The sequence below is a fragment of the Polyodon spathula genome, chromosome 18, assembly GCF_017654505.1.
Source record: "Polyodon spathula isolate WHYD16114869_AA chromosome 18, ASM1765450v1, whole genome shotgun sequence".
NCBI classification, from domain to species: Eukaryota; Metazoa; Chordata; class Actinopteri; order Acipenseriformes; family Polyodontidae; genus Polyodon; species Polyodon spathula.
This window is the reverse complement of record NC_054551.1, coordinates 18,414,427-18,427,955: the sequence shown is the minus strand read 5'-3', so window position 1 is coordinate 18,427,955 and position 13,529 is coordinate 18,414,427. Positions and strand designations below refer to the sequence as shown.

Here is a 13,529-nt window from a genome sequence, read left to right as displayed (position 1 = left end):
ATTGGCTATGACATCACAAAATGTCACAGGGGATTCTCTTTGACTTGCTAGACTTTTCAGTGGATGGAAAACCATTTTTTCGACACTTCAATTTCAAAGCAGCAGCAACAGTGTACAGTTGTATGTGCTTTAAAGTTCAGTAGTGAACTAGCAATGGCAATATTTTAATTGCATTCAGCTGTTTGATATGAAATGGAAAGTAATTGTGAAGTACGCGGTTTCAGATGGATGGAAGTGCAGTTATGGTTGCAATCCATTAACACTGAGATTTTCAACCGGAGGTACGCGCACTCCTGGGGCACTTCCAAGGGTCATGGTATGCCTATCATATACCATCTCTAAACTACTGTTCATAAATATTCCATTGTTGTTTAGCAACTCAAAGGTTAGTATACTATAGTTTCAAAATTATCATCCACCTACTGCAAACTCACGCGTGATTTCAATTGAGCGGATTTCCACTCTGATATATTAGGGTGGGTGAAGCAGGTGTCTGACAGCTCTGCTTATGGAGAGGTCTATGTGCTGCTCACGAACTTAGCAGTTTTCAACTCATTGTAAAATTGAATACTAATCACTGAAACACAATCTTACTGCATTTCTTTTAAGTATAAATGCTTCTGTAAACATAAATATTAACCAGAATACTCTTACTTTGACTGTTTTTGTTTTATTTATTAGGCACGGCTGGTTGAATTTGTTTTCAGTGTTTGATTTACTACATCCAGATAAATTTTATGTTGGCTTAATAAAAAGTTTATCCATTGTTAGTTATTAACAGTTTTATCTTGAGGTGAATGTTTTTAAAAAATGTTTTAAATGGACCACAGCATTAAGCTGAGATGAGAAGTAAATGGTAACTGTGATACATCTATTAATCTGATTATTCTGCCTTGTATTGCAACTCTGGTTCCATTCAGCAGAGCGAAAATTGTAAAAATGTCATTACTATACAAATTACATTTTAGAATTTTAATAACATCCCTAGCAGGTTTAAAATATAATGCAGAAAGTATTCCAAAACTGTATGTAAACAAATTGAGAACCATACATTATCAAAATGCATGATTTATTAATATTATTTTAGTCGACTATTTTTACCTTGACTATTCTGACAAATAAGTAATCATTCTACCCCTAGAACATACTATGAATCAATTTTGTCATTGCTCCTGTAACAGATATGTGCATTACTGTCATGATAGGTGCATGATTAATAAACATTTTGCTTGTATCACGCAATAACTGTTATGCAAACAACATACCTATGCATATTACAGTAATTCATATTTAGATTTATGTGCACATCACGTGATTTTGATGCAACGTTTTGTCAAAGGAAGACACAACCTTTGTATTATATCTGTAATTAAAAAATAAACTGCATACAGGTCTTATATTAAAAAGTAACAATACTACAGCTTATATGTACTGTATATGTGTCCATGTACTATATGTGTGTGGAATATGTTCGAGTCAGGGATGAGGGGAGGGGGGTGGGGGGGGGTCGCCCTGCCGGCTGGCTGGCTGGCTGGCTTTCCATTGGCTCCGTATTACAGCATTCTCTCTGGAGACTCCTCTTCATGTTTATTCACACCCACCCCTCACCCCCCTCCCCTCCCCATTACTAATTCAGAGCACCAGGCAGTGGGATCTGTCACGTTTCATGGGTAGCTATGAGCTCATCAGCTTGCCTGCAGCTTCCTTGCTCTGCCCTGGATTTCTCTTCCCGGTCGCTGCTGCTGCTGCTGCTGCTGCTGCAGGCTCCTTGGATAGAGAAGCCCCGACTCTCCACCTCCAGCCTCCCCTTTCATCCAGGAAAAACGTTACGAGCGGAGTTATTTCATAATGGAGTCTTTTTTCGTAATATACTGGATTTACTTGGACAAGCCTTAAACTGGGGATACAGTCTTGCTTTGAATTGGCTTTTTTTCCCATATCATACTGACAGTGGCATGACAGTGCTTAAAAAAACTGAATTCGAATTTGTTGTGTTCTGCATAACCTGTGATTTGTTTTTGTTGTCATTTTAGATGTCTGCCTTTTGTTCAACACAGACTATAGTCTTTGACCACCTAATTTGCTTTCATCTTTAAAATACCCTAGCAAATTAATTAATTAAAATTTTTTGTCTTTTGTAATACATCATATTTATTAGTTCCAGGATAAACTCGGTTCATTATAAGCATTTTTCTATTGAAGTGTTCATATTCTTGATTATGGACACTTTATTGGGTTACATTTTCCCCATCACTTAAGAGCGCTTTCCTGACTACTTAATAGCCATTTCAAAGAGACAGAGAGACTTTTAACTTCACTATTTTTTTCCCTCTGTTTGCTTGATGTCTATTAAATCTGAAGATCAAAGTGCCAGAATGAATTGTATGCATTATAGATTACTTTTAAATGCAATTAAACCTCACTAATTCCAACACATGGGATCCATCAGACTTCTGTTTTCTTCTTCAGAAGGCTTCAGCTCATTTTCAGAAGCACACAAACCTTTTTCTGTTGACATTGACATAACTGGAAAGAGTTTGACGCAGGGATGATGGGTTGGAAGATATAGAAGATACTCTGAACTGCTCAACTTAGCGAGCTGCTACTCCCCAGTTCTCATTGGCTTTGGATATTGTTTTTTAACCCTGGCCAATCCAAGCCAAGCCAGTGGAACCAGCAGGCTGGATCCTTCCTGCATCCTGCTCCCGGAAAAGGGACTTCCGGGGCTCCCCCCCTCCCCTCCGTCTGTTAAGAAGGAGGAGGAGGAGGTGGTACCAGAGGGTGGCCTGGTTTCTGATTGTGCCTGCCGTGTCTTGGAACTCTTAGGCATGGGGCACCGGCTGTTTGTGCCACGTCTACTAGCGGTGAGATTGTGTTTTTATCATTGATTCACTTTGATACTTGGCAAAAAATGAGATAGTCCTCTCTTTACATCCATAGGGCTACCACAAGCTGTGGCAATGTGCGCTTCCCCACGTTGTCTTGCAAGTCTACACTGTCCCAGTGAGGCCTCCTTGAGGGCAGCGGTGCACAGCTCTGGTCCTCAGGAGTCCTTCCATTTCAGTTTTTAGAGGTTATTAAGACCTGAATAGAGATGTATTAGGTTAATTTTAGTAATTACGGGTGTGGTTGTAAATATCTAGGCTAGAATGGGCCTCGCTGTTCACCACTGGGTGAGGATTCAGCGTAGTCTTTTCTTCCAATCCTTGTTCTCTCTTTTTGAGACTGCATGGGGCAGATATGGAATAGGTAAAGAAAAAAAAAAAGAAAAAAAAAAACATTAAAAAGCTGTATATAGAAACTACAACCACAAATGTGACTGGAAATTAATAAAGAAGGTGGATTGTAGACCATAATATTCCAGAATTTTTCTGTTTCATGTTATCTGTACTTAATACTATTCCACAGGTATTTCTTAAGTCAGGTTAAATCCAGTTTCCTAATCCACCATGCTCTCAGCCTTTATGTTAGTGGTGTGTGTGTGTGTGTTGGTGCTGGTGTGAAATGAGATGGATATCTGTGCTGTAGCTAACAAGTTGAGAGCCACACTTTAGCATCCTGTGGACTTTCAGGGAGTGTCCTCCTAAACTGAACCAGCTTCTCAGAATGTCATTTTGTCCTATTCCTGCACTAATTAACTGCCTGCCCCATTCACTATGCTCTGTCTTTCTAGTGTGAATTATTAAAATCAATGCTTAATTTACTCACTAAGGTGGAGTTCAGAAAGGGATTAATCTGAGTTCTCCTAGCCAGTTCTAATATTTAGGGCTGTCTTAAGTCATATGAGTATATTAGAATTAAAATAAGGCAGAGATAATGGTGGGTCCATAATTAGTTTTAGGTGACGGTGTTTGATGCTTTACAGTATTTGTATTGCATTGTAAGAAACAATTCCTGTGGAAAAATAAATTGTCTTTTTTTTTTTACATTACAGTTTAAAATTATTTTCATTATTTATTTTGCATAGTGACTAACTCATCAGTAATATGGAGTTAATAAGCAGCTTCAAATGTAGCCAGTTTCAATGCAGTAGAATATTCATTGTGAGTGATGGAGCCATTGTAACCATGATTTTAAAGGTGTGGAGATCCTTGCCTTAATTACAATATTTCATCAGCAGATAGCAAGTTCTTTTATGCAAACATCCCATTCAAAGAAACCACAGTTTGACTACCAGACATCAATGTGTGCTATTCTCAAATAGTAAAACTTTACAATTATTGGTGAAATTTCCAGGAAATTCACAAGTTTAACTGTTTGCAGAAGAGTTAGAATATATGAACATTTACAGATAAGAGGAGGCCATTTGGCCAGTCTATGCTCTTCTGGTTCCTAGTAACTGATTGATGTGAAACTTTGTCAAGTTGGGTATCAAATTATCCAAGTGATTCTGCATCAACAATATGACTAGGTAACCGATACTATACCCTTGCCATGCTTTGTTTAAAGAAAAACTTTACTGACTGCAGCTATCCTGCTCTGTATCTGTATTCAGTGCTGAGTTGCTGCAGGCTGCAGCACTGTAGAGTAAAACTTTACTGACTGCAGCTATCCTGCTCCGTATCTGTATTCAGTGCTGAGTTGCTGCAGGGTGCAGCACTGTAGACTAAAACTTTACTGACTGCAGCTATCCTGCTCCGTATCTGTATTCAGTGCTGAGTTGCTGCAGGCTGCAGCACTGTAGAGTAAAACTTTACTGACTGCAGCTATCCTGCTCCGTATCTGTATTCAGTGCTGAGTTGCTGCAGGGTGCAGCACTGTAGACTAAAACTTTACTGACTGCAGCTATCCTGCTCCGTATCTGTATTCAGTGCTGAGTTGCTGCAGGCTGCAGCACTGTAGAGTAAAACTTTACTGACTGCAGCTATCCTGCTCCGTATCTGTATTCAGTGCTGAGTTGCTGCAGGGTGCAGCACTGTAGACTAAAACTTTACTGACTGCAGCTATCCTGCTCCGTATCTGTATTCAGTGCTGAGTTGCTGCAGGGTGCAGCACTGTAGACTAAAACTTTACTGACTGCAGCTATCCTGCTCCGTATCTGTATTCAGTGCTGAGTTGCTGCAGGGTGCAGCACTGTAGAGTAAAACTTTACTGACTGCAGTGATCCTGCTCCATATCTATATTCAGTGCCTGCGTTATTCTGTGCACTGATCTAGGCCTTTCAGTTGTATTGTGTTCTCCAGCCTTTTTCGTTTTATTTTCTGTTAGTAGTCACTTCTAGCCACACAGTGTATTTGTCATCAGTGGAATCTGTCATTCAGACTTGGTGTGTGGTTTCTTGTTTTTCCTATTTGTACTGTAATGCAGATTATCCAACTAGTTATGTTCCTTTGAAGGTTTGATAGTATTTAGCTGATAACTGATCTAGCCTTATATACTGTACAAGGGGGTTCGGCTTCTAAGCATAACATTACCTCATCATCTTGTGCCTGTGTTGTTTCCTAATAAAAAGGCCAGCCCCTGCAGCTCCCTGCTCTTGTGTAACTGGTAACCTTAAGTCTTATATCTGGCATCAGACTGAACGTGGGATAGCTAATTGTAGTGCACAGGGATTGACAAGTTATTATGCAAACTGGTTTATTGGCAAGGTTTTTGTTTTTTTTTTTAACCCTTTTTTCTGTTGTTTGCCATGCATAAGGTGTGGATTGTACAGTAGCTCAATGATATTGAAGTCTGTTCTAAATGGGACTGCCTTTCTTTTCTATACTCAATCTCCAGTAGTGTGCTGCCCTTATGGATAGCAAAATACTAAACAGATACTAAAGAGAACTTAGTGTTTAACGTTATGATTGAACTGTATAGCAAATCTATGACTCACACAGCATTTATAATATATTTTCCAGGTCTCAATTAGGATTCAATTACAATTCTGGAGGAGTCAGAAAACAAAAATTATACAATACTAAACCCAGGAGTTCCCAAACACAAATTCCACTTAGCCACTTGGCCACACCTTTCACTTTAGCTTTAATATTGAACAGCAAACACATTTTTGCAAGTAGCCACTGCTGTAGACTAAGAATATAATCCAGGAATATTATATAGCTGAATCTGTTTGGCGGGGGCGTTATATCAATCTTACAACTCCATTAATAGTTCTTGTTTTTTTATTAAAAATAACAAATCGGAAAACAGTTCAGCAGCAGCAGTCATCTGGGTTCGAATCCGGCTTAGGTCACAAGAAAAGCAGCTGAAATATTGCCATCCAGGGCATAGTTTTCAAAACACCAACATAATTATGCTATCAAAAAAAAGCCAGAACTGCTCCCTCATCCCTGAAGAGAAAAGCTGACCACTCCAATCCAAAGCAGCTCTGAGGCATGGAGACTGAACTGCTTCAATACTTCTGTCCCTTCAGGACAGACCATTCCATAGTTCTGAACCTTCAGGAATGTTTTCAAAATAAATCATTCAATAAACAATACTAATGGGAGCAGTTCAATTAGAATCAAAGCTAATACCGGTAAAGGTTAAGGAAATGGATTTTAAAACCTTTGAGACCAAACCGTTCAGTAAAACCTTCTATTACGTAGTGATTAGCTGTGTGGTACAGCCAGTATGAAGCTCTCTGATTGTGTGAGTGCACTTCTATTTTGCCTCATCCAACTGCAATGCTAAAGAAGTATGGAAACTGTATGGGTATTCCTGGTTCCCTTTCAAGTAGGAAATGTAACCCTTACCGCATGGGTATTTACCTCCTAAAGAACTGAATAAAGTATATCAAAGCTGCTCAACGAGTCTATGACACAGTTATGGCCCGCCCCCACAGCTCTCCTGTCAGGAACTGACCTGACAGGAGAGCTGTTTCAGATTTTCTGCTACATATTTTGCATTTATTGTGTTTTACACAATTTATATGTGATATTAAAAATAATTGCTGTATTAGTGCGTATTTGTGTACTACTGTCTGTTCTTTGTTACAGCCCACTGTGGCTTTGTGCCCCATGTATAGGCAGCAGCTCCAGTCACTCCTTCCTAGGGTTCAAGCAACAGTAGTAACCTACTTTATGCTCTCCCCCCAGTCTGCAATATGTATTTTTAAAAAAGCTGATTATTATTGTTTGTTTATTTGTCCAAAGCGACCTTACAGATTCTAGGGTGTGCGAACTGTGAATCAGCTGCAGTCACTTACAACAACGTCTCACCCGAAAGACGGAGCACAAGGAAGTTAAGTGACTTGCTCCTCCTTGTTACAAGCCCTTTTCTTTAACCACTGGATCACACAGCCTCCTATAATGTTTAGTAAAAAAATATGTATGTAGTTAAAAGGTGATGTATACTATACTATTATTTATATACATCTATTTGGGTTGTTTTATTAGTTGTATCTGTCATAAAAAGAAATTTGTGAAAAATAAAATGAAAAATTATAAAATAAATAAATAAAATTTGAACAAAAATCACAAGGCTTTGTCTGTCTGGCAGCTATTTCAGTTTGCCATGTTAAGATTGACTTGGTCTCCACAGGAGCTCACTTCCTGGCAGGAAAATTTTTGAAAGGGGCTCGGCAGCTTTGACCAACATTGTTCCTCGTTGGAGACTAAACATGGTGCTTAATGCACTCATGAAGCCTCCATTTGAGCCCCTGTATTCAGCTGAGATAACATTTGTATAATTTAAAGTGGCTTTCTTGCTTTCTACCACCTCCTCAAAGCAGGTGAGTGAGATGCAGGCATTCTTACAGAGGCCAGGACAAAGTCACACTCCATACTAATCCTGCCTATTTGCCGAAGGCTTTCCATCCACCTCCTTTCCAGTATGACAGAGAGCGACAGCTCCATAAGCTGTGCCCAGTTCGGGCCCTGGCGTACTATTTTGATAGGACAAAACATTGGAGGCAGTCTGAACAATTTTATGTCGGCTATGGGGGAAGTCCCATGGTCAAGCCCTGTCTAAGCAGCGGCTGTCCAAATGAATAACAGACACCCTCAGGACTGCCTATGAACTGGTCATCTTGCTCTCTCCAGAAAAACCAATTTTTTGCCCATTTCACCAGGGGCATAGCAAATTTGTGGGCTTTATTCCAGGGTGCTTCTGCAAAGACATATGCAAAGCAGCAGTGTGGGCTAATCCCTATACCTTCACTAGATTGTGCAGACTTAATGTCATGGATCCTCAAAACCCTGGCTTTGGAACTAGAGTGTGAAGGGCAGTTTCCCAGTCAATCCTTACAAAACAGGCATATTGAGTTTCACCTAGCTAATTATTGGGGTTCGGAATGGGCAGCCTCTTGGCTTAGCCTTGTAGCATTCCGGTCATTCGGCGATCTTGACCTTACGATGGCTTGGGTGTACTGACCTATTCGGTAATGGTTACTTTTCTTATTTGAAAGGGAATGTTAGGCTATTATCAAAACTCTGCTTCTCTGAAATAGAAAGGTAACCATTGAGGGCTCATGAGTGGCCCATCCGGTAAAGGCACTCCACGTGGAGTGCAGGATGCGCCCTATAGCTTGGACGTTGCCGGTTATAGTCCAGGCTATTCCATTGCCGACCATGGACAGGAGCTCCCAGGGGGCAGCGCACAATTGGCCGAGTGCTGCCCAGGGGGAGGGCTTAGTTTGGCTAGGGTGTCCTCAGCTCACTGCACACCAGTGACCCCTGTGGTCTGGCCAGGCACCTGTGGGCTTGCCTGTAAGCTACCAAGAACTGCGTTGTCCTCCGACGCTGTGGCTGCATGGTAAATCTGCAGTGTGTAAAGAAGCGGGCGGGGGATGGGACACGCTTTGGAGGACAGCGTGTGTTCATCTTCGCCCCTCCTGAGTCAGCACAGATCTAGTAGTGGTGAGCTGAGCCTAAAAATAATTAGACATTCTGTATTGGGAGAAAAATAAGAATAATTGGCAACTACTCCGTTAAAAAAAAAGAAAAGGTAACCATTAACCTTCAAGTTCACTGCGTCCATGATTGCAGCAGGCTTGAAGGGAAAGTGACGCTGAGATCTGTGAGCACAGTCCTTTTGATACCTCGGGGGCAGTCATGACTGAGTCACAGGCTCGATGAGCAGCTTTGGTATACAGTTTTCAGGATTCGGGACCTTTAGGAGGTAAATACCCATGAGGTAATAGTTACATTTCTATTTCAGGGAACCAGGGTTATGATAATAACCTAACGGTTTCTGTATTTTAGTAGTCTTTTTTTTTTTTTTTAAATATAATGATGAAGTATAATTTCAGACAAATTACTTTCATATAATATGTTCTGTTAATAACACTTATTGTGTGTTGTTGTTCCAGACATCAAAAGAGGACCTGCTCCAGGCAGATTTCGAAGGGGCGCTGAAGTTCTTCCGTGTTCAGCTGCCGAAGCGTTACCGTGCCGAGGAGAATGCCCGGAGACTGATGGAGCAGGCCTGCAACATCAAAGTAAGAGCAGGGCAATCCATTGATTTATGATAAGATTGTATATTGCACTGGTGAGAGCGCACTTAGAGTACTGTGTCCAATTGTGATCACCACAACACCAAAGGGACGTTGTGGCCCTGGAGAGTCCAACAAAGTGCAAGAAGGACTGAGATATGAAGATAGGCTGAAAGATCTGAATCTGTTTAGCCTACAAATTGATCCTCAACAGTCAACATCGGACACATGGCATTCTCATGTCAGTGGTGTAGGTGCTTGAAGTTTTTTTTACTCTTGTTTGATACTAATTCCCTTGACCTTGTTATAGCTGCTAGTTGATTTTATTAGATTGCAAGGTAGTCTGCAGCCTTCTAAAATGCTGTATTATAGGCAACAAGATCCAATATATTTCTGAGCATGTCTGTGGCATGTGTAGTGCCTACCCTCTTTATATTTTTTTCATGAGTCACTCTGCGTATAGGAAGTGGGTTTGATTGCTCTAATGCAGCACAGGCCATTAACATAAACTCCGGAAACCAGGCCTTTACATTAGAATGAATGAGTCAGTTGAGATGCAGTGTTGTTGTCGCACAAGATATTTTCTTTCGGTTTGGTCAGGCTGCAGCTCGAATGTGAAGATCCAGCTATTGAACCCACTCGTTTCCTCCTCTGATGCCGTTTTCTAGAAAGATGATATGAAAAGTGTGTTCATATGTAATGTTTGCACTGTTAAAGCGTGTTGTGATTTCCTTGTTATGCATTAGTCCTTTTTTTTATTTAACAAAAAGTAACTGTTATTTTTAATTTTAATTTTACATTTAATGTAAAATTTAATCCTTTACACATTTTGTTACCTGTCTGAAAAAGGAACCATTGCTGTTACAATTTACTGAAAAATTTAACCAGATTAGTTACATCAAGAATCAATATTCATCCCCCGCTGTGTGGGGCAATCTAATGACAGCAGACCAATCACAGTTCCCAGTGAAAGGACTGGTGAGTTTGCAGCTCGTTCTGGGAATCCAGGACATACAATTTCTGTTAGGTTAAAACAGTGTGGCATCTATTTTAAAGCATGCTGCATCTAAAATTCTTTCACCCTTGACTCTACTAAACTGGCTGATGTTTTTCAAGAGGAGTTATTTAGTGACTCACTAAATGCAAGAAAAATACAGTAGAATTAGATTATCTCAGGCACAGGTTTTTAGATTTTAGGAGGGCAGCATTAAGATATGTAATTGCTTAGATAATTAAAATAGATCTAACTGATTCCTGTTTGTGATTTGGCATACAAATGTATCATTTGGTTTGAATTGGTCTCATTCCAGCCCTTTTCTCCTGCTATCAGCTGTTCATGGTTTTTCACTGCAGCAGTCTCCCTGTCACCTAGCAACCATTTCAATAACAAAAGCATTGCCCTCCCTGACCAGGATTGAAACCTGCACATGGGATGCCTGCAGCCTGTGCCTGTAAAGCGCAGGACAGTGCTACATGTCAGCAGTGCGGTTATGCCTGGTCTTTTAAGGTATAGAAATAAGTATAATATTGGGCCCACGTTCGAAAATGAAGCAAGCCTCCTGTCTGAGTCTGTGATGGGATTCTGCCCTCTCTGGGTGAGATGAAAGCTAAAAGCCCCTAACCATGAGTGCAGATGAGCCTGGCTCTTTTGAATAGTGCTTAAGATGCTCACTTGCGGAGTGTGTGGTCACAGATTCACACCCAGCCTCCGATATAGATAAAGTTACCCCAGACACTACTTCAGATTTAGCATAGAGAGTAGAATAAGATGGTATAAATGGAAGCTGGTAAAAGTAAGTTTAGAAGGGAAGGTAGGAAGCACTTTTTTACACAGAGAGGTGTAAATGCGTGGAGTAGCTTGTCAGGTGACATAGGATCGAAAATTAAAAAACCTCTTGATCCCTCTAGTGGGTGGCCTAACAAGGGACGAGAGTTGATGACCCAAATGGCCGCTTCTCAAACTTTTCATTTGCTCTTATGAAATTAAAATATATTACAGCCCTTCAAGTTGGAGCTTTTTAATACTGCAGTAGACAGACATATTGTGAAAAACCATGACCAAATATTGTACAGCATGGTTTTTCATGACATATCTTTTTTGTGTCACAAATGTTTACATTCACTAACTTTCATAACATCATGTTTAAATTTAGCCACAACATGGAGAATACAAAGACAATACAATTACCAGTATTCTGATTGGTAAAATATACAATATACTGCTAGTTGAGTTAAGCAATTTGGTTCCTATATGCCATTATTACAAGTAAGCTGACAGCTCAAGTTAAAACTGCAATGGGTTGGTACATGTTTACTGAAGTGTGTCTTCCAGATCCCTTCAGGCACATGCTGTTTATCAGGCAGGGCCAGTTAGGCCACTGTTTTCACAGGGCGGGGAAGGGAGTATAAAGCTTCAGGATAACAGAACCGATTCCCATCATTTCAACCCTGTTGTTCATGTTTTTCAAGGAATTCCAAGGAATGTATTTGAAAGTATGTCAGACATGCGTAACAGACTGTCCAGATGATCGCAGCCCACTCTTTATGCCAACAGATTTCACCAACTAGTCTTAAAGGAATACCTTTTTTAATATCACTTACATTCATAATATTTCAATTCTTACCTGTGCAATATCCGATCATGTGTGCTGTAAGGGTAGAACAACTACTTATTTGCGAATAGGCAAAAGAAAAATACTAATACATAATTTGATGATGTGTGATGCTCTATTGTGTATGTAGTTTTGTAACACTTTGCTGTTTGTGTACTGTATTTTGAAACTGCTTGGAATTGTTTTAAACTCTTTATTAATGTTCTAAAATGTCATTATATATCATCGATTGCAACCGCAACTGTACTTGCATCCATCTGAAACCGCATACTTCACAATTATCTTCCTTTAATTCAAACAGTTGAATACAATTAAAATATTGGCATAGCTACTAGTATACACTTTAAACACACAAACACAATGCTATGTTGCTGCTGCTGCTTTGAAATTAAAGCGTGCTATTGTCATTAAGTATAGTGCCACCCTTTATACCACAGAACCAGTTATTAGGCCATATAGTCATGGTTCCTTTTTGACCCATAGTGCCATTCCACTAGCACTTGCCTTCTTGTTATGAGGTGCAACACAAATAGCACAGTCTCATAGCTGTGGCTCCTAGCTACAGTGATATAGAGTGGGAGAAGTGTACCAGGCTTACTAACTACAAGCAAATATAGCCGTGTTTAACCTGCTTCTGAAGGAAGGTAATTTGAAAAATGACCAGCTGTGATTTATGTCAAATGCTGTGTCTTTGTCTAGAGAGTGTCCATTTACTAAAGGCTGCCTTGGTGGCATTTACTGTGTTAGTTTTTTCTACACAATTTCCTAAACACATTTAAAATGTTTAAACATTTTGGGTGTGTTTGTAACCAAGAAAGCTATCATGAGAAGCCCTCTAGATGAGTACCTTTTGTATAATACACTGCAACATTAATGGCTGAGAATATGTAAGTATGCGTACATGGAAAAGACTACATATTGAATACATAACCTTACACTGCACACACCCTACTGTATAACCACTATAGCTATTTGACAAGCATATCTTTGGCTATGGTTAAACGTTTGGAAATATAATCTTTACATTTTAAAACACTTAACGCTTGTTTGTTTAGATTTCCATGAAATCGCTTTATCTGTAGTAATGTAACAGGAGCATCCTTTGGGATTTGTTCAGAAGTAAGAAAAGATAGCAATCATTTTTGTTTGACCGGATGGCATTGAAATGAAGGGTCATATTTTTCAGTTGTGTTTCCTAGTGGGTGGCATTGCAGAAAGATTACTTGAATTGCTAAATTTGTAATGGTCTGGCCCCTGCATACCTGAGTACTCACACTGCAAGTCCCCCCATGGTCCTATCGTTTGACTTACCATCCCCAAAACTAGGCAGCATACCCAGAGTGACAGACCCAGATTGAAGACTTTTTTAAAATAACATTTGATAGCTGTTTTAGAATTCGACACATACTGTACGCATGGGTTTATACAGGTCTGTATTAAATGGTTTGTGTTCTTTAGTATAGTCTTGATGTTAGTCCTGGTTATGGATAGAGTTTTATCACGGAGGCCACCAAGGTCAAGGAAATTATGAAAATCGTGAATTTGTGCTCTCTAGGCTA

At 39.8% G+C, this 13,529-nt stretch overlaps 1 protein-coding gene across 2 annotated transcripts in view; it reads left to right on the top strand.

The window, feature by feature from the left end:
- rabgap1l (RAB GTPase activating protein 1-like) overlaps positions 1–13,529 on the top strand; it is a 378,634-nt gene that overhangs the window by 313,896 nt on the left and 51,209 nt on the right. For both annotated transcript variants that reach the window (XM_041277492.1, XM_041277489.1), the window contains one exon: positions 9,236–9,364. In XM_041277492.1, the coding sequence (XP_041133426.1) occupies positions 9,236–9,364 (129 nt within the window). The remainder of the gene's footprint in view (positions 1–9,235; positions 9,365–13,529) is intronic.